Source organism: Micromonas commoda, chromosome 6 (genome assembly GCF_000090985.2).
Source record: "Micromonas commoda chromosome 6, complete sequence".
Classification (NCBI taxonomy): domain Eukaryota; kingdom Viridiplantae; phylum Chlorophyta; class Mamiellophyceae; order Mamiellales; family Mamiellaceae; genus Micromonas; species Micromonas commoda.
The window spans coordinates 14,257-31,992 of record NC_013043.1 but is presented as its reverse complement, the minus strand read 5'-3'; the positions used below and the strand labels follow the sequence as shown (position 1 = coordinate 31,992).

The window sequence follows — 17,736 nt, the reverse complement described above, 5'->3', positions numbered from 1 at the left end:
CCGGCTGACCTCTGGCAAGACATCAAAGGCACGTCCGAGCCCCCTGAGCCGTACGTGCCACCCGGTCCCTTTCCCATGCCCCCGCCGCCCACCGCGGGATCTTGGGAGTGCATCGCGACGACACCCGCGCAGATGGCACGGGTGGCCGAGTCGCTCCGAGATTTAGACGGATCGACGGAGGGGAACCCGGGCACGGCGCGGCAGCTTCGCCTGAGCGAGGATGTCAAACGCGTCGCCTCGAGGCTCGCGGTGTCGCAGGAGCTCGCGAGGCAGGACGCGGAGCGCGCGGCGAAAAAGCTGGCGAGGATCGAGGAGGAGAAGCGGTTGAAGCGAGAGGCGCGCGAGGAGGAGGAACGAGCGAGAAACGAGAAGAGGCGTCTGAAGGCAGTCGCGGACAGGGAACGCGCCGTCGCGGACCAGGCCCGCGCGAACGACCTGAAGACGCAACAAACTTCGGGTCGCGTCATGCGCGAGAGGAAGCAGGTCAACTACGACGAGCGCGCCTTCGACAGGAAGCTCGCCGAGGCCATCGAGGAACGGCCGACGAGGCACGCGAGGTTCGAGCGCCGCGACTACGAGGGTTCGCACGATATTCGAACGAGGAAGCCGGTGAACTACGACGAGGATGCCTCGAACCGGGAGCTCGACGAGGCCATCGAGGAAGGGACGACCGAGGAAGGGACGAACCCCCGGGTGCGCGATCCCGATGCGAGCAAAGATGCGTCCGAGGAGAGCGCCGGCGCCGGCGGGGAGGAGGACGACGGTCTGGGCACCGACTCCAGCGAAGATGAAGAGACGTACTGGCAACGTTGGGAACGGAATCGGGCGGCGTCGGCGCAGAAGGCGCTCGCGCGTCAAACCGGCGTCCGAATCGAGTCGCCAGCGCCGAGCCCGATAAAGCTGAGCGGAACAAAGGCGGCTGAGACCCACCCGGTTGAGATCGCCGCGAGTCCACAGAGTCCGGCGAGCAGGCTCAAGATGTCCAGAAAGGCTGCGGTGCTCTCGCAGTCCTCCGAGTCTTCTGACGAGAACGACGACGACGATGACGAGTCCGATTACGAGGAGGAGCTCGGGATCGTCGTCGCCGGCGGCGGGAGGCGAAAGAGGCGGCGGCGCCATGTCAGCATCTCGATCCTCACCGACCGTTCCGATTCCCCCGCCTGGCGACGGGTTCTGGCCTCGAGTGCCAAACTCGACGAGGAGGAAGACGAAGACGAGGAGGAGATAGAAGAAGAAGAAGAGGAGCCGACACCCGAGGAAGAGGAGGAAGAGGAGTCCGAGGAGAGAAAGCGCGAGGAGCGACGCGAGCGCGACGCGGAGGAGGAGAGAAAGAGACGCGAGAAGGCTGCCGCGGATAAGGCGAGGTTGGACAAGTTGGCGTGGGAGGCTGAGGAGGAGGCGCCGGAGGAGGCTGACAAGGTGTTTCGGCTCGATCCGTACAGTGACATCACCCCGAAGCAGTTGTTCTGCAAGGTGGTGCGCCGCAATATTCTGTTGGCGTACCCGCGGCTGTCTGCGGAGACCGCGAACGTGCTGCTCAGCAACCTGTGGTCCAAGACTCTCAACGGCGACGAACGGAGAACCTTCGCGCGTCTCGTCGCCGAGGCGAAGGAACGAGAGATGGACAGGCTGGGCCGGGAGAAGAGGAATCGAGGCAAGGAGACCGCCGCGGCTTTTGAGGCTGACGAGGAGGACGAGGACGAGGAGGACGGAACCGACGACGACGACGATTACGAGGGCTCCGACTGACGACGGCGTTCGCGATGACATTTAATACTCGAATCAATTCTTGTCACAAAAACGCCGCGCTAATAGGTATCGTATTGGTGGTGTTGCATCGACGGCGGCGCGCTCCCCCCTCCCGCGCGTCGCCCGTCCAGTCGTCCATCGTCGAGGCTTCACAGCTTCGCCAGCTCGGGGTCCGCGGTTCCCATGTTGGACTTGATGTGCTTCTCAATGTCCTTGAAGTCCGGCATGCTCCGAAGCTCCACCTTCTCGCCGTTCTTGAGCGTGATGACCATGTCTCCCCAAAGTCCGACGCCGCGTCCGATGGCGATGACGTCGGTGATCTCCTTCAGCGGCACGTCGATCCTCTCCGTCCTCAGCGGGGAGGTGGAGAGCACGCTGACGCGCTTGTCGGTGATCCTGTAGTTCACCCACAGCCCGCGACCGATCGCGGAGATGGTCAGGGGCAGCCAGACGACGGTCCAGGACATGGCGACGTTGGCGATGATCTCACCGCGCGAGGGAGGACCCTCGTACACCACGGTCTCGCTCCCCCAGTTGGCACCCGCGGGCTCCTCCACGGAACCGACGGTGGTGAAATCGGCGACGCCCTTGCGCCTCTGGCCGGAAGGGGTGGCCTTCTTGACCGGCTCGGCGTCCTTGACGGCCGTCTTGGCTGCGACGTCGTCCGCGGAACGCTTGGAGCGCTTGCCGCGGAGCGCGCCGAGGCGGGACTCGAAGTCGTCGTCGGCGGCGCCCTCCTCGGCCATGGCGCGGGTGGACAGGATAACGCGATCGGCCGAACGACGGGCGACGGAGCCGGACGCGCGGCGGAGCGAGCGCACGGGCTTGGACGCGAGCGCCGCGCGGCTGGGAGCGATGACGCGGTGGGAGGCGATGACCTGCATGTTCTCTTACTTGACTTGTGCGGCGAAGCGCGCTCGAGAGTGCCGCGCGCGCGACCACGACACGCGCTCGTCTTGGCACTTTTTTGCGCCACAAAACGCCGGGTGTCCGACCGGAACGCGAATTGATCGGCCTGATTGACTCGTGGTCCTGGGTCTATGCGTTTCGACCGACCGAACCGATGACGTGGCGCAAGGAGAGCGCAGCAGAAAGGAGCCAGTTTCGCTTTCCATCGCTCGCATCGGCTATCCACAACCCGCGGCGCCGATCCACCGTCGATCGCTCGGTAACGAACGCACGCCTCCGATATGAACTCCTTGAGCATCGCGACGACCGCGAACGCCGTCCGCCTCGCCGGAAAGACCGCGCCGCCGCGTCAGAGGTCTCGCGTCCCCGTCCCCGGACGTTTCGTGGGCACCTCCTCCTCCCTTCGTCGCTCCTTGACGCTCGGTGCCGGCGCCAGGCGCCGCGCCTCCCTGGTCGTCAACGCCGAGGGCTCCTCCTCCGTTGATGTCGTGTCTCCCGACGTCGAGTCCGACGCCGTGCCCGACGTCGCGCCCATCGGAGCCGCCGAGGGTTACGTGAAGCTCGCGAAGTGCCTCGACGCCATCAAGGATCTTCCGCCGTCCGAGCGCGCGGAGGCGGCCGAGAACGCGACCGGGACCGTGCGCTCGGTGCTGAACGGCATGAAGGCTGCGGGCGAGACCTCGCGATGGGACTGCTACCCCGAGCTGACCCGGCGCAACATCTTCCCCAACGAGTTGAACCAGATGGGAGTGAAGAACAGCTCGCAGATTGGCCAACCCAACAACACCAACGACTTCAACTTCATCGTCGGCGTCACCATGTCCACCTCCTTCCTGGCTCTCATCGTCGGCGCCACCCTGCCCGGCGACTGGGGCGCCTTCGGATCGTACCTCATCGGCGGCATCTCCCTCGCCGTCCTCGCCGTGGGGTCCACCGCACCCGGCTTGCTCCAGGTGGCCATCGACCGATTCGCGCGTATATCTCCGGAGTATCGCAACCGCATCGCCAGGCACGAGGCGGCGCACTTCTTGGTGGGGTACATGCTCGGCGTGCCCGTGGCGGGCTACTCCTTGGGTCTCGGCGCGGCGCACACCGATTTCCTGGAGGCGAAGCTGGAGCGCAAGGTGTACGGCAAGATTGCCATCAGCGAGAAGACGATGCTCCCGCTGGCGTGCGTGTCCATGGCGGGAGTGGCGGCGGAGGCCCTGGCGTTCGAGGACGTGAGGGGACAGGAGGCGGATCTCAGGGATCTGCAGCGCATCCTCAACAAGGCGGAGCCCAAGCTGAGCGATCAGTCGCAACAGCAGGTGACCAGGTGGGCGGTGTGGCAGGCGGCGAGCATGTTGAAGCGACACGAGGCGTCCTTCGACGCGCTCACGAGGGCGATGGAGGAGGGTGCGAGCGTCGCTGATTGCTTAAAGGTCATCGAGGCGGCCCCGAAGCCCCAGTAGAAAGGGGGAGTGCCTATATTGCTCTGTTGCTTGTAATACGAACGAACTTGTTTGGGAAAAATATTTGAGGTGACTCGTGGTGTTTGTCACGTCCGAGAAAGCTTGCTTCACTTTACGACGCGCGATGTCGTCCTCGACGAGCAACGAAGGCTCGCACCTTACAGTTTTGGTCAAGGAGGATGAGGATGAGGAGGATGTCAATCCTTTCGCGGATCCCTCCCTCACGGCCGCGAGCGTGCACGACGTCGTCCCCAAGGGAGCTTCCTCCGGGGAGATACCGAGGCCGAGGCTGGAAGAAAAGCCGAGGGACCCCTACGCGCCGCCGGACAATCTCTCCGGGTTGTTTGGCTTCGGCGGCGGCCACGTCGCGGCGTCGTTCTCGTCCCATTACCGCGTCGAAGATGAAACCGGAATGCTCGGCGAGGGCACGATCGACGATGAGGCCTTAGCCAGGAAGGCTCGAGAACTGGACAAAAAGGAGGCTGAGCTTCGCGTGAGAGAGGATGCGTATGATGAGATTTCCGCCACACTGGAGAAAAGGCCCAACTGGCCATCCTGCCGCCCTGTGCTCTATCATGACATTCGAGCCGAGGTGGCCGAAGAGAATCGGGGTATGGTGACCGCAGCGTACATGACATGGATGCTCGCGAGCTTCGGATACTGCCTCAATTTTTTAGTCATCACCCTAAACTTTACCATCGGCGGGTCGGGCATCGGGGACTGGTTTTTCGCTTGCCTCTTCGCCGCCGCGGGAGTTCCGATATCGTTTCAGACGTGGTATCGGGTTCTGTACAACGCGGGAAAGAGAACACGACACAACATGTTCACGTCCGCGCAATACATTCGATTCTTCGTCCACTTTTTTTTTCATTTTTTGATGGTGGTCTGGATGCTAGCGTCTATACCCGTGGTTGGAACCATGTGCGCCGGGGTTATAACGACGATGCTCATATTTTCGAACGCGGATGGGGCCTGGGACGAGTTTGTCGGTTTCCTCTCCTTCCTGAACGTCCTCGTCTGGGCCGCCGTCGGATTCTCGAGTCTGTACGTGGGAGGTCGAGCGATGACCCGGTTCCGCACGGGAGGGGGCCCGGCGGACGTTCGACGCGGGGTTCAATTCTCGGGCGCACTCATTCGCTGACGTTACGATAGATGTGTCATTCATTTCATCTGACTTTTTTCTCCTCTAAGTGTTAGATGTCACCGTAGTCCAGGACGACGCGGTTCGACTTGGGCGCGTCGATGTCCTGATACCTCTTGCCACCCTTGCCCTCGGCCACGACAACCACCTGCTGCTGCCCGCCCTCGGGGGCATCCCCGCCCGCCTCGGGCGCGGGTACCTGCACGTAAGGACCGTTGGGCCCCGCTCCCTCCGCCGGCACCAGCATCATGCCGGGCGCAGCCTGCATGACGCTGATCTGGGGCCTCTGGAACTGGTTCCGGTCGCGGGGGCCCCGCCCGCCGCGACCGCCTCGACCGCCGTCGAAAGACCTACCGCCGCGGCCGCCAGCCCCGTCGCGGAGGCGCTCCTCGCGCTCCTGCCTCTTCTGGCGCTTAGCCGCCAGGTCCTCCTTTTTGGCCGCGGCGAGGTAGTTCTCCATGTAGATCCTGTCGTAGATCTTATCGAGCTGGGCGTCAACCGCCGCGCCCTGCTTGTTCTTGATGTGCTTCAGGACGTACTCGGGGGAGACGAACAGCTTGGCGCTGAGCGTGCACCCGTACCTGTTCTCGTCGTGCTTCACGATGCACGAGTCCATCCACGCGTTGAGGTCACGGTCGGCGCGGGCGCGGCCGAGGCGAGCCTCCTCCGGGTCGCCGCGGGTCACCCGATCGACGCACCAGCGATCGGTGTGAAACGCCCAAGTCTCCGCCGCGGTCCTCCTCCGTCGCTGGTGCTTACCCGAGGAGTCGGGGGCGGCGTCGGCGGGCTTCTCGCCGTCGGGCTTCTCGCCGTCGGTTTTGTCACCGTCGGTTTTGTCACCGGCGTCGTCCTCGTCGTTGGCGTCCCCATCCTTGCCCTCGTCGCCCTTGTCGTCCTCCCACGCCGTCGGGTCGGAGGGTTTGGCGGCGCGCATGAGGCATGCTGACTCAGCGTCGACGCGACCCGCGGGGGGTGACGAGACGTAGTCCGCCACGGAGAGTTCCTGTCGAGCGTAGTAGTCCACGCCGTGCACCCTCCAGAGGTACGCGATGCGAACGTCGACCGCCTCGGCGAGGGCGTCCTGGTCGACGCCGCCGGTGCCGTCGCCCTCGATCTCCTCCCCCTGCGCGGGGGCGGGCTCGTCCGTCTCCATGTCGGCACCCTGGTCGGCACCCTCGGCGGGCGCAACCTTGTCGTCCGTGTGGCTCTTCTTCGGGGGCGGCGCGGCCCTCGCGGGTTCCCTGCCGAGGTGCGGGGTCGGGTCCGGCGCGTCGAGAACCGCCTTGACGTCCGCGCTCTCCGTCCACGCCGACTCGACGCCTTTTTCCTCGTCCAAGGACTTGACCAAACGCACGAGGTTGCGCAGGTCGTGCGCCAAACGGGTGGGGTTCCAAGCCTGGGGAGGGACGGGGAACCGCCCGCGCGCGTCGCGCCTCTCAAAAGGTCGTTGGGGGAACGGTCGGTGGTGTCGGCGCTCGTCGGCGGGGGCATCTCCGGCGTCGTCATCCTTGTCATCCTTTGGCGGGTCCGGCGCCGTCGGGGGCGCCTCCGCTGGTTTAGGCATCTCCAGCGTCCCGGCGGCGAGTCGCTCGTGGAACTCCTTCGCGGCGTCCGCCGCGAGCTCTGCGCGGGTACGGAAGGGCCCGTCCAGCTTCCGCGGGTCGTGTAACTCGCGGAGCTTGGGATCGTTCTTGACGTCGTGAAAGTTGCGCTCCCTGAATTTCTCGGCGTGCGTCTCCTGGTACCTCTGGTACGCGCGCTCAGCCTCGGCGGGGGCGATGTGGTCGGGAAGGTGCTGGATGGTGAACTCGCGGAAGCTCAGGGGCTCGTCGTCGTCTCGGCGGCCGCCCCTTCGCCCCGGGAAGCGTCGCCCGGGACCCCGGCCGCCGTCGTTGAACCTGCGGCGCTGGGGCGACCGCGGAGGAGGGCGGCCGTCGTAGCGGTCGTCGCGGTCGAACGGGGGTCCACCGCGCGGAGGCGAGCGCCCGCGCTTATGTCCGCCGCCGCCGGGACCGCCGCGGTCGTCGAAGTGCCCGGGCGGGGGAGGACCCGGGGGAAGAGGCGGTCCCTCCATCGCGATCGATCTGGCGGTGGCCCGTAGATCGGGATCGGTCCGAGACTGGTGCACGCGCGCGCGGAGGTTACGCGAGCGAGGAGGCGCGGGACACCGGTTTGTGGACCGTTGCCTGCTGGAAAGGCGCGGATTCCGGGACGAAGCGGCGAAACGGGTTCGCGCGCTGCCGATCTGTCCGCGGCCGATCGGCGCGGCCGACAGAATTGCCCTACCGCCGGGTTTTCTCCAGCGCTCGCATTTTTCGCGGCTCGACAGCCATCCGTGGGCCGAACCGTGAAATCAAGTCGGGCGGGTCTATTTTCCACATACTTGGACCACAAGGGAGGGAGGTTCCTTCTCGCTACCAGCCGCTAAAAGTCGAAGCTATCACTCGCGTTGAGCGACTTTTCCGGCTCCATCTGATCCAAAAGCCCCGACGCGTTCAGGCTATCGTCGCCGTCGTCGACGCCGAACGCGCGGTTGACGATGCTCCCAACCTTCGCCGCCGCGCCCGTCGGGCCCGTCCTGGCGGTTGTCCGCTTGCTTTTGCCGCCGTCACTAGCCGCCGCCGCCTGATGCGTCTGCGCCTTTGGCGAACGAGGCGGACGCCCGGGGCTGGGAGTCGTCGCCGCCTTGGGAGTGGGAGTGTTCGCCGCCTGAGGAGAGCTGGCGGGCACCTCGACGGGAGGCGGGGGAGGCGCCCGGTACGTGTTCCGCGGCGGAGGCGGCGCCGTCGCCATCATCGCGGCTTCGAGCTCGTCGCTGTCGTCCAGACCGTTGCCAAACTGGGACGCGTACGCCGTCGTCGGAGGGACGTTCGACGCGGTGTTAGGGTTTGGTGTTAACCCTAAACCCTTACCGCCGCCCGGCTTGATGAACGACGTCGCGAGGTTGGTTCCGAAAAGCCCGCCGCCCGACGCCGACGTTGCTCCTGGTTCCGTCTTGAGCGCCGCCCTCGCGCGTCGCTCCGTCGACCGAGTCACCGACCTGGGCGTCGCGTTCCTGCGCCACGACGGCGCGTGACCGGGCGGGGGTGGGGCGAACGGATCGTAGCACGCGAAGAGCGCTCGAATGAGCTGCGCGAGACGCGCCGTCTTTCTCGTGCGCGTCGCCCTGGACGTGTTGGATCGATCCGGGGGGACGAGCATCTCCGCCATCGCCTCCGCCGCCGCGCGAGGATCAACCGCGCCCGCCTCGGCCATCTGATAAAAATGAGCCAACAGCGCGGTCCACGCGTCGTACCCGTCCGTCGTCTGTCGATCGCGGAGCTCCTGCGCGGCGAAGAGCGCGTCGGGCTCGGACAGCTCGTCGTTATGCCGCGGGAATCCCTCCTGAGCCATGAAAGCGCCGTCGTCTGAATCGTCGAGGAAAGACGCCGGAGCCGGTTCGCCGTCGCCTTTCGGGATCGATCGAACTAACGCAGTCACCGCGTCGCACGCGATGGCGCAGGTTTCACCCAGCGGTGACCCGTCGTCCACCGCGTCGCAGGCGCGAACGAAGACGCCCGCGATGACGTCCTCGCCGGTCCTCTTCGGGTCGGCGGCGTCGTAAAATTCCCCGTCAAAACGAAGGTCGTACACGCGCTCGAGGAGTCGGTCCAACACCCGAAGCCGCTCACCCCTGGGAACGACGTGCCCCGCGCCGGACGGACCCCCGCGCACCTCCGCTTTATTAGGAGAGCTCAATACGACGGGCACCGCCGGCCTGGGCGACGGAGACGTGGGCGATTCGAAATCGTCTTCGTAACGCGCGTCATCCGCCGGCGCGTCAGTTTTATCTGCCTCACCCTTCATCAGCCTCACCCTCGCCTCAACCTGCGCGTCAACCTCGGACGCGATCTTCGCCTTTTCAGCCGCGCGCTCATCCTCGAGTTCCCTGCGCCGCCGCTCGAGCTCCGCGTTCCACTTTTCGCGCTCGCGTTCCTCGTTGGACTCGTCGAGGAAGTCGGCCGAGTCCGAGAACTCCGCGGACGCGTCCTTCGGCGGTTGGTGACTTTGCGAGTCGACACGCGGGGAAGCTTCAGACGTCGTCCCAGGGGACTTCGGCGGCCGAACGTGCGTTCCATCAGCCGTCGGTTCCGTCACGCGTGGGACGTTCGCCACGCCGGGCGGGTCCTCGTCGAAGGAATCGTCCGTGATGGGTATGCTCGTCGCCGGTTGCGCCGGCGCGGGTGGCGGGGTTGGTGGATTCTCCCGCACGCGCCGCAACTCCAGCTCGAGCTTTTCCCTGCGCTCCCGTTCCTCCCTCGCCTCTCTCTCGAGCTTTTCCCTGCGCTCCCGTTCCTCCCTCGCCTCTCTCTCGAGCCGCTCCAGCCGCTCCTCCGTCGCGCTCTTCTTCTCTTCCGTCTCCCGCCGTTTCTTCTCCTCCTCCTCCTTCTTGGCCCGTTCGCTTTCCTCGCGTTTGGCGATGATCTCGTCGTGCTTCTCCCGCTGCCGTCGCACCTCCTCCTCCTGTTTCTTCTTCGCGGCCTCTGCCCTTTGCGTTCGTTCGAGCTCGTACATGGCGTTTTCGTGCTCGATCCGCCGCCGCAGCGCCTCGATCTTCTCGTTCTGTCCGGCGAACAACGGGTTCGAACGACGCTGTTCCGCTCGCGCCTTCATCTGCTCGAGCTTCTGCACGTGGAAATCCACCACCTTGGCCATGTCGTTCAACTTGACCTCAGCCTCGTGCTTGATGAGCTGCTCGCGAGTCATTCCGGCGCTGGGAAGTCCCTCCTTCTCGCGCGCCACCCTCCGCTCGGCCTTCATCCTGAGCACCTTGCGCTGTTGCCTGAGCTCCCTGATGCGCGCCTCGTTCTCCGCGTACTTGCGGTCGCGCTCAGCCTTACGGGGGTCTTCAACGGTGGGAAGCGGCTTATCGCGAATCCAAGGCACTGGAGGGACGTTGAGACCCTCGCGTAGCTCCCATATCTCGCTCGACAGCGTGCTCGCCATGTCCGGCGAGCGCGCCCCACGACTGATTTGAACTTTTTTGGCTGATCCGAGCAACAACGGTCCGGTCCTGGAAGGAACAAGAAGCCAGCTCCTTCCTTAGCGAGCCACAGCGACCGACGCCGAGAATTGGGCACGAGAGACGTGATGGGAATCCCTCAGGTCTTCGTAGCCGTCGGCGGCGTCTGCTTGTTCGTCGCGCGGAGGCGCCAGGGTGTCGGTCGGCGTCTGAGCAGGGATACGCGCCGTGATGCCACGAAATCGTCGGGAAACGCTCGGGACGCGCCTACCCGCCTTGGGACGGTGCCCCGACAGGCGCGCCGTCGTGGGGGAAACGAGCCCATCCCGGTATCGTCGTCCGAAGATATCGCACCGACCGCGTCTGAGGCCTCGAGTACCTCGGGAAGCGCGCCGACGATCGACTCGGAGGCGGTCGTGTCGTCGCGGGGAGCCGATATCGTGGTTCCGGGAGCAGAGGGGAATGAGGAAAGGCTGGCGAACACAGCCTCGGACGCGACGGAAATCACCGCGTCGACCGAGAATGCGGGAGACTACGACGACATCGACGACAAAGACGTTGAGGAGGGCAAAGTGAAGGCTCGAACGTCGCGCGAGGGTCCCGCCGGGGGCGACGCGAACGCGGGGCATGAGGGGGACGGCAACTCGGTCCAGGTCAACAACGACACAGACGAGGATCGGTCTTCGTCGTTCGGAGGATCCGCGTCGAAGACCCCGATTCGACCGCACGCGTCGGGTGGACTGGGGCGCGTGGTGACGAGAAGTTCGTCCCCTCCGTTGTCGTCGTCATCGAGGAAGAGACGAACCGCCGCGTTGGCCGCGGTGAGGGCAGCCGCGAGAGCCGCGTCAACAGCCTCCGACGGGGGCGCCCAGTCGCCGGCGTCCGACGCGACCACGGACGAGGACGACGAGGACGAGGTGAACGGTCCCTCTTCTTTGGACCAAAAGAGGGTGACGTTCCATCCGAGGGTGACGACGATCGCAAACGACGAGAACGCGGCGCCACCCGCGTCCCCCGCCACGCCGGCGAAGCAGCTGCGAGACGTCAAAGATGTCAGAGACGCGGGTTGCGACGCGAAGACTCCGGCGCCGACGCTCGCCGCCGTCGATCCGAATCGATCGCAAAAGTCACCGTCGTCGACCGAGGTTAAGCAGCCCGGCGCCGTTGCCGGCAACAGGTTCTTCTGCGATTCGCCGCTGGTGTGTGCGACGCCGGTGGTTGGTACGAAGCGGCCGGTGAGGGGTGAGAACGGTCGGTACGGGCTAACGCGCAAGGCGCAAATCCGCATCGTCAAGTCTCCGTCGTTTACGGATAGGTCCATGGCGCCGCTCACGGCGCTGTCTCCTCCCAAAGACGTGGTGTGGGAAGAGATGAGTGCGAGAGAGCAAGCGAATTGGGTCGGCGCTGGCAAGGTTCCAAACTTCTCGAGGTTTAAGACTCCCGGACCAAAGTTTCCGGCGGACCGCGGCAAAGAGGAGGATGAGGACGTCACCGTCCGGGTATCGCACGAGGCGATGCACGCGGTCGGAAACATGAGGTATAGCGCAGAGAACGCGTGGTCATCTCCTTCAGACGGGGGTGAGGGTGAAGAGGAAGACGAGGGACCGTATGGACCCCTGGTATCCACGTTATCCCCCAACACCATGATGGACGGCGCGTCTCCGGCAACTTTCGCTCGAAGGTACGTGGAGGCTTCGGTAACCAGGGTTGAGGGTATGGCAGCGGACGAAATGGAGCACGAGGCGATCGCGAGAGCCTACGTCGACGCGAGTGAGATGAGGGTGGGAGCGATGCTTCGGGCGAGCGGCAACTAGTCGATTTTTCGGTTTGAAAGATTGTTCAATTCAATGAATGAGATGAGAAGGTGTTTACCTCCCGCCGTGCTAATCTTGGCGACATCAGAGACTCTCCTTGACGATCGACAACCCAGGCTTCAGGCTCGATCGTGATCTCCCGTTAACGACCGCAACCCCTCTGCCATCGGACGCCCCATCGACATGCTCCCTGAGCGCCTCTGCGGACCCGAGGCTCTGCATCGACATTTTCCCCTTGGCCGAAAGGCTCTGCTTGACCTCGTCCTTGGTCTCTTCGGAGAGGTCGTTGACATGAATCCCCATCGCCCTCGTCGTGAACGCCGAGAGTGCGTCCTGGTAATGGAGGTACTCCGAATCTCCCGTCTGAAGGTTGAGGTTTTTCATGAACCGGATCATCCCCATCCTCGTGATGTTCGTGCCGTACGTGCCCATCGGCGGCGGCGTCTCCTTGATCAGGTTGATCACCTCAGATAGCGGGATATAGCCAGTCACCTCAGGATCAAGCCTTCTCCACGCAACCTCGAACTCCTTGATGTTGTCATCCGTCACGTCCTCACCCTCCTCTTCTCTCTTCTGGTTGCTAAAGTTGTCTACGACGACCGCAATCAAAAGGTTGAGTGTCACAAAAGTGCCGAGCACGACAAACGCGATGAAGTACGCAGGCGCCCCCTGGCTACCGCAGCACTCGCCGATGGCGCAATTACTCGAATCGTCGCAACCGCTTGTCGCAGGGGTGATCATGCAGTCGTACATGACCGAGTTCCATGCTTCTCCTGTGACCATTCGCAGCAGTAAGAGCAACGACTGGCCAAAATTCCTGAAGTTCGCGTGCTCATTCAGGTTCTCCCCAAATTTCACCTTGCCAAACAGGTTCATCCCCAGAATGGCGAAGACGAAACACAACAGGAACAGAAGCGAACCGATGTTGATCAGGCCTGGGACAGATATCAACAGCGTGTTGAAAAGCATTCGTAAACCCTTGAGTTTACGAATGAGCCTGAAGATCCTTGCCAGACGAAGCACACGCAACACCGAAGCTGCGCCGCCGCCACCCAAGCCCCAGCCAAGGACGGTGATGAAGACGCAGAAGAAGTCGAAGCAGTTCCACCTGTCTGCAAAGTACACGTAAGGGTTCATGGCGTATAGCTTCAATGCCGCCTCGCCGATGAATATCGCCCCGAAGATGTAACCCATGATCTCGAGCGCGTTGGTCCAAGAGTCCGGCTGATCGTAATATTCACACGCCATCATCACTGCGTTGAGTAAGATGACGAACATGATGAAGTATTCGAACGGCTCCTTCTCCACGAACTTGTATACCGCACTACGAGTGGGATCGGTAGGGTAATCTTTCTTCGCCTTTGTGCCCAGCAGCTGAGTCTTGCGCTGCACCCACAGCTTCTGCTCCTTTGTCATCGTTGCCGAGCCGCCATCACCGGATTCCTCGCTGATCTGTGCGAAGTTATCCAAGATGATACCGATGAACAGGTTGAGAATGAAGAAGTTAGCGACAATCATGAACGCCAGGAAGAAGAACGCAATGGGCGGGTTGTTATCCCGCTTGGGAGCCATATCGGGTGACCGGGCATCGACGCCCATGTACATCACCGCGGTCCATCCCTCCGTGGTTGACATCTCGAACAGGGTCTGCATGGCATTGAACACGTTGTCAAAGTTCATGTCCTGGGATCTCCAACTGCGCAGCCTGTACTCGCTCGTGTTGTATGTACTGACGCAAAGACCCTCCGTAGAAATGCTTCCGTCATTGCAGCTCGCCTTGATGGCATCCCAGGCTCGACTGATACCCGTTACGTTGTGCCAACCGTCGATGCAAGCAGACTTGGCCTCGATGTCGTCGTCATCCGTCAGAGCGCCCGAATCATCGTAATAGTAGCACTTCGCGAATGAGCCCATGAAGAGCTGCATGCCGAGGATGCCAAAGATGAGCCAGAACAGCAAGGATACCAAGAAGACGTTCCCGAGGCCCGGTAAAGAGCGGAAGAGTGCGTTGACCACGACCTTGAGCTCGGGCACCCTGGAGATGACGCGCAGCGGCCTGAGCACCCTCATCGTGCGCAGCGCCCTGACCCATTCCAGACCACCACTCGAAAGAGCCTTGGCAATGATCGAGATGCCCACGATGAAGCCATCCATGCAGTTCCACGGGTCTCGGAAGTACGCGCCGTCGTCGCAGAACAACCCTTTCTTGCGCAAGTCTGATCCGACTGCCCCGTATGCGATCAACTTCATAACCATCTCAAGCGCGAAGATAATCGTGAATACCCAGTCGATGATGTCCAGGGTGTCCGCGGTCGAGCTCTCCAGCACCTTGGGGCTCTCAAACGCCATAGTCAATGAGCTCAAGATGATGAAAAACATTATGACCGTGTCGAACTTCTTGTCGTCCACTACGCCGAAGCACCAGCGACGCACGTAGTTGTTGACAGAAAAGAGGCCGAGCGATCTGCCTTCGAACTTCCACAGCGGTTTGGGTGCGCCGCCCGGTTGGGGTGCGCAATTGAAGCACGAAAAGCCGCAGATCAACGAACCCTCGCGGACCTGACCGTATCCTTTTGCCTCGAGGTCCTTCTTCTTCAGCTCCTCGGCTTCCTTGCGCGCCTCCCTCAACGCATCCTCTCTGCGTACGAGCTCCGCGGCTTCCTCCTCCTTCTGACGTTGTTCCTCTTCGAGCTTGGCCTTCACCTTGGTCGCGAGCTTCAGCCACTTGGCAAACACCCTGGGTTTAAACGTCTTGTCTGGTAGGTTAGCCCAGAAGCGCCTCTCGGCGCGCTCAGCCGGACTCAACTCGGCCTTTCCGGTCTCCTTTGACATATAGGTGCTGAAGAACTTGACATTGTCCAGAAGCAGCCGGGCGTCCTGCATTTCATCGCTAACCTCGTGCTCGCCAAAGTTGGTCAGCAAGATGGCGACGAAGAGGTTCAGCACCATGAACTGCCCAATGATCAGCAGCAGCACGAAGTAGAGGGCAGTCCCTGACCCACCAACCTTCATGCCGTCGTACATCACGGCGTTCCAGTCCTCACCGGTGAGCACCTGAAACACGGTGACGAGCGCCCAGAGGAGGGTGTCGAAGTTGTGCCGGGGGATCTCGCCGTCGTCCAAACCGCACATCTTGCCGCCGAACATCTGCATGCCCAGTAGCGCGAAGATGAACACAGTCAAGATAACCACGAAAGAAAATTCTCCGAGGCTCATCAGGGTGAGGTAGATGGTGTAGAGGAAGTTTTGCAGCTTCTTCCACGAACGCACCAACTTCAAAATCCGAAGAATCCTGAACGACCGGAGCGCCGACAGCGAACTAGAGTTTGCCATCGCCAGCTCCACGATGGACATGAACACCACGAGTGCGTCGAAGATGTTGAAGTTGTCCTGGACGTACTTCTTGGGTCCGAGTCCAAGCACCTTGAAAACCATCTCCACCATGAACGCAATCGTAAGCACCAAGTTGATCGTAGTCAAAGTATCCTCGTAGTCCTTCGGCATCCCGTCGTACTCCATCGCCAGCGCGAGGGTGTTGATCAGGATCAATACCACGAACAGCGGATTAAACCACCACGAGTCGATTATCTTCCTGAAGAATCGCCGGATTCGACCCGCAAGCGTCGCGTTCTCTGCCTTTCGACGCTCCTCCTCCTGCAGCGCAAGCCTGGCTTCCTTTCTCAGCCGCTTTGACCCATCCTCGTCGTCGTCAGTGTCATCCTCTGAATCCGAGTAGAGGCCGAGTTCATGCCTCTTGTCGCGCGCAGCCTTCTTTATCAAACGTTTACGCTCCTCCTCAGCGTCCTCCGCGTCCTCCTCCTCGTCCTTGGCGTCCCTCGCCTCGGTGCTTTCCTCGTCGTACACCTCGGTGATGACCGCAAGCGCCAAGTTCAGGAGGAAGAAACCTCCGGTGAACACCAGGAGGATGAAGTAAACCACGCTCCATCCGGTGCTGGCGTCCATAGTCATGTACATGATTGGCGTCCACCCCTCAAGCGTGATGCACTGGAAGATCGCCAGCCAGGCGTACCCAATATTGTCAAAGTGGGTAATGCCGTAGTTGGGGTTATTTCCTTTCAGGCACATCTGGCCGGTCGGGCAGAAGTACCCCTCCCAGTGCATCTTCGAAGTCGCGCACGCCCTCTCGTCGTCATCGGCGAGAAGAACGTGCGCGGTGAGGGCACCGCTCGTCGGGCTCACTGCATCCCGGCACATCAGCGCATACTCACCGTCAATCGAGGCAGTCAGATCCGCGCAAGTTTTACCAGCCACCTCTGTGAAGCACCTGTTCCTCAGGATGCCCATGAAGATGTTGAGGCCGAAGATGCCAAAGATGGTGAAGAAGAAGATGCAAAATAGCACCACGTTGCCGATCATGGGCACGGATCGAATGATTGTGCCGATGAGCGTTCGCATCCCTGGAAGCACCGAGAGGGTCCTCAGCGGCCGAAGCACGCGAATCACCCTCAGCGCGCTCGCATTGGACCCAGTCCCGGGCAGCAACGACACCAGGGATATCACCACCACGATGAAATCCATCACGTTCCAACCGTCCCTCAGGTACGATCCCTTGTTGACAAGGAAACCCATCGCAACAACCTTCGTCAGCATCTCGAGCGTGAATATCGTCGTGAAAACCAGCTCAGACCCCTCGATGACGCTGTTTCCACCAGTCGTGCTGGTGGCCTTGAAGTCGCCGCAACCCCTGCCCTCGATCTTTTTCGGCTCCATCATGCAAAGCACGATGGCGTTCGCAAGGATTGTGAGCAGAATAAACCTGTCGAACCACACCCACTCCATGAACTTGATGCACCCTCTCCTCAATGGATTTTCCTTTGACAGGCAGAAGAAGACGGTGGGTTCGTAGTAGGGCGCGTCGAAGTCCTTGTCGACTTTGGGCATCTTGGTCTTTGACTGCGAAAGTAGCGCGTGAGTGAGGCGCGTTAGTTCAGATGACAAAGGTGGACCCTCGAGGCGGGAGGGGGGGCAGAGTCGGAAAAAACAAACCCATATCGGACACGCGGAGATCGTGGGGGGACGTTGGAAATTGTCGCGGGGGTTAAGGCGGCCCGCGCCTCCTACCTTCGGCATGTCCAAGTGACTCATCGTGTCAGACGCGAATTCATCGTCCGTGGTATCGCTGGTAGCGTACTTGCTTTCCTTCGTCCCTGTGGTCCCGGTCAGAGCTGACGGGAGGAACGAGGTTGGCGTGAGCGACGCCGTTAGCCGCTGAAACATGTTCTCCCTTTGACCCTAGCGCCCTGCGGCTGCGCAGAGTAGGTCGCGCAGTTCGAACACGCCGGATTTCGGAACCCCTGAGTCGGGTGGGTTCCGGCAGCCAACCGACGCGCCGAATCGCCGAGGTTATGCTCGTCTACACGCCGCGAGCCGCCTGCGCTACTGGCGGATCACAATTCTCTGGAGCGGAAAATGCTAATCTTACCTGTATTTTCGACGCGTCGATGGGATCGAAGCGAAGAGGGAAAGCCGAATTGAGAATATCGGTTCACAAGTAAGTAGTTATCATCGGGACGCGTTTTCGGAATACTCTGCGATAATCAGTCAGTCAATAAATAGCAAATAAAGGGCGCAGTCCAAAAGGTATCTGCGAGGTCATATAGCTCTATGCGACCCGCAGACGTCATCGCGCGCCTTGCGGGGGCACACGAC

The 17,736-nt window shown here is 62.2% G+C and overlaps 8 protein-coding genes across 8 annotated transcripts; 4 read left to right on the top strand and 4 right to left on the bottom strand.

The window, feature by feature from the left end:
- Positions 1 to 365: 365 nt before the first annotated feature.
- On the top strand, positions 366 to 1,794 carry MICPUN_108361 (predicted protein). Its single transcript, XM_002503029.1, has one exon. It carries the CDS (start codon positions 466 to 468, stop codon positions 1,747 to 1,749), a length of 1,284 nt encoding a protein of 427 aa, XP_002503075.1. The 5' UTR covers positions 366 to 465; the 3' UTR covers positions 1,750 to 1,794.
- On the bottom strand, positions 1,773 to 2,650 carry MICPUN_108360 (predicted protein). The gene has a single exon (XM_002502678.1). It carries the CDS (start codon positions 2,631 to 2,633, stop codon positions 1,899 to 1,901), a length of 735 nt encoding a protein of 244 aa, XP_002502724.1. The 5' UTR covers positions 2,634 to 2,650; the 3' UTR covers positions 1,773 to 1,898.
- A 246-nt stretch (positions 2,651 to 2,896) lies between these two features.
- Positions 2,897 to 4,165, top strand: MICPUN_108359 (predicted protein). The gene has a single exon (XM_002503028.1). The coding sequence runs from the start codon at positions 2,940 to 2,942 to the stop codon at positions 4,107 to 4,109; it is 1,170 nt and encodes a 389-aa protein (XP_002503074.1). The 5' UTR covers positions 2,897 to 2,939; the 3' UTR covers positions 4,110 to 4,165.
- A 68-nt stretch (positions 4,166 to 4,233) lies between these two features.
- Positions 4,234 to 5,250, top strand: MICPUN_59010 (predicted protein; the record flags this gene model as incomplete). The annotated part of the gene is made up of 1 exon (XM_002503027.1): positions 4,234 to 5,250. The coding sequence occupies one exon, from the start codon at positions 4,234 to 4,236 to the stop codon at positions 5,248 to 5,250; it is 1,017 nt and encodes a 338-aa protein (XP_002503073.1).
- A 52-nt stretch (positions 5,251 to 5,302) lies between these two features.
- Positions 5,303 to 7,324, bottom strand: MICPUN_59009 (predicted protein; the record flags this gene model as incomplete). Its single annotated transcript, XM_002502677.1, has 1 exon — positions 5,303 to 7,324. The coding sequence occupies one exon, from the start codon at positions 7,322 to 7,324 to the stop codon at positions 5,303 to 5,305; it is 2,022 nt and encodes a 673-aa protein (XP_002502723.1).
- A 350-nt stretch (positions 7,325 to 7,674) lies between these two features.
- MICPUN_100807 (predicted protein) lies at positions 7,675 to 10,236 on the bottom strand (the record flags this gene model as incomplete). The annotated part of the gene is made up of 1 exon (XM_002502676.1): positions 7,675 to 10,236. The coding sequence occupies one exon, from the start codon at positions 10,234 to 10,236 to the stop codon at positions 7,675 to 7,677; it is 2,562 nt and encodes an 853-aa protein (XP_002502722.1).
- Positions 10,237 to 10,380: 144 nt separating this feature from the next.
- MICPUN_59007 (predicted protein) lies at positions 10,381 to 12,066 on the top strand (the record flags this gene model as incomplete). Its single annotated transcript, XM_002503026.1, has 1 exon — positions 10,381 to 12,066. The coding sequence occupies one exon, from the start codon at positions 10,381 to 10,383 to the stop codon at positions 12,064 to 12,066; it is 1,686 nt and encodes a 561-aa protein (XP_002503072.1).
- Positions 12,067 to 12,150: 84 nt separating this feature from the next.
- Positions 12,151 to 16,968, bottom strand: CAV4 (voltage-gated ion channel superfamily; the record flags this gene model as incomplete). The annotated part of the gene is made up of 4 exons (XM_002502675.1): positions 12,151 to 13,837; positions 13,964 to 14,790; positions 14,962 to 16,139; positions 16,251 to 16,968. 4 exons carry the CDS (start codon positions 16,966 to 16,968, stop codon positions 12,151 to 12,153), a joined length of 4,410 nt encoding a protein of 1,469 aa, XP_002502721.1.
- Between the last annotated feature and the right edge of the window lie 768 nt (positions 16,969 to 17,736).

Coding starts and splice junctions, on each gene's coding strand:
- MICPUN_108361 (XM_002503029.1), top strand. CDS start 466: ATGCGCGAGAGGAAGCAGGTCAACTACGACGAGCGCGCCTTCGACAGG.
- MICPUN_108360 (XM_002502678.1), bottom strand. CDS start 2,633: ATGCAGGTCATCGCCTCCCACCGCGTCATCGCTCCCAGCCGCGCGGCG.
- MICPUN_108359 (XM_002503028.1), top strand. CDS start 2,940: ATGAACTCCTTGAGCATCGCGACGACCGCGAACGCCGTCCGCCTCGCC.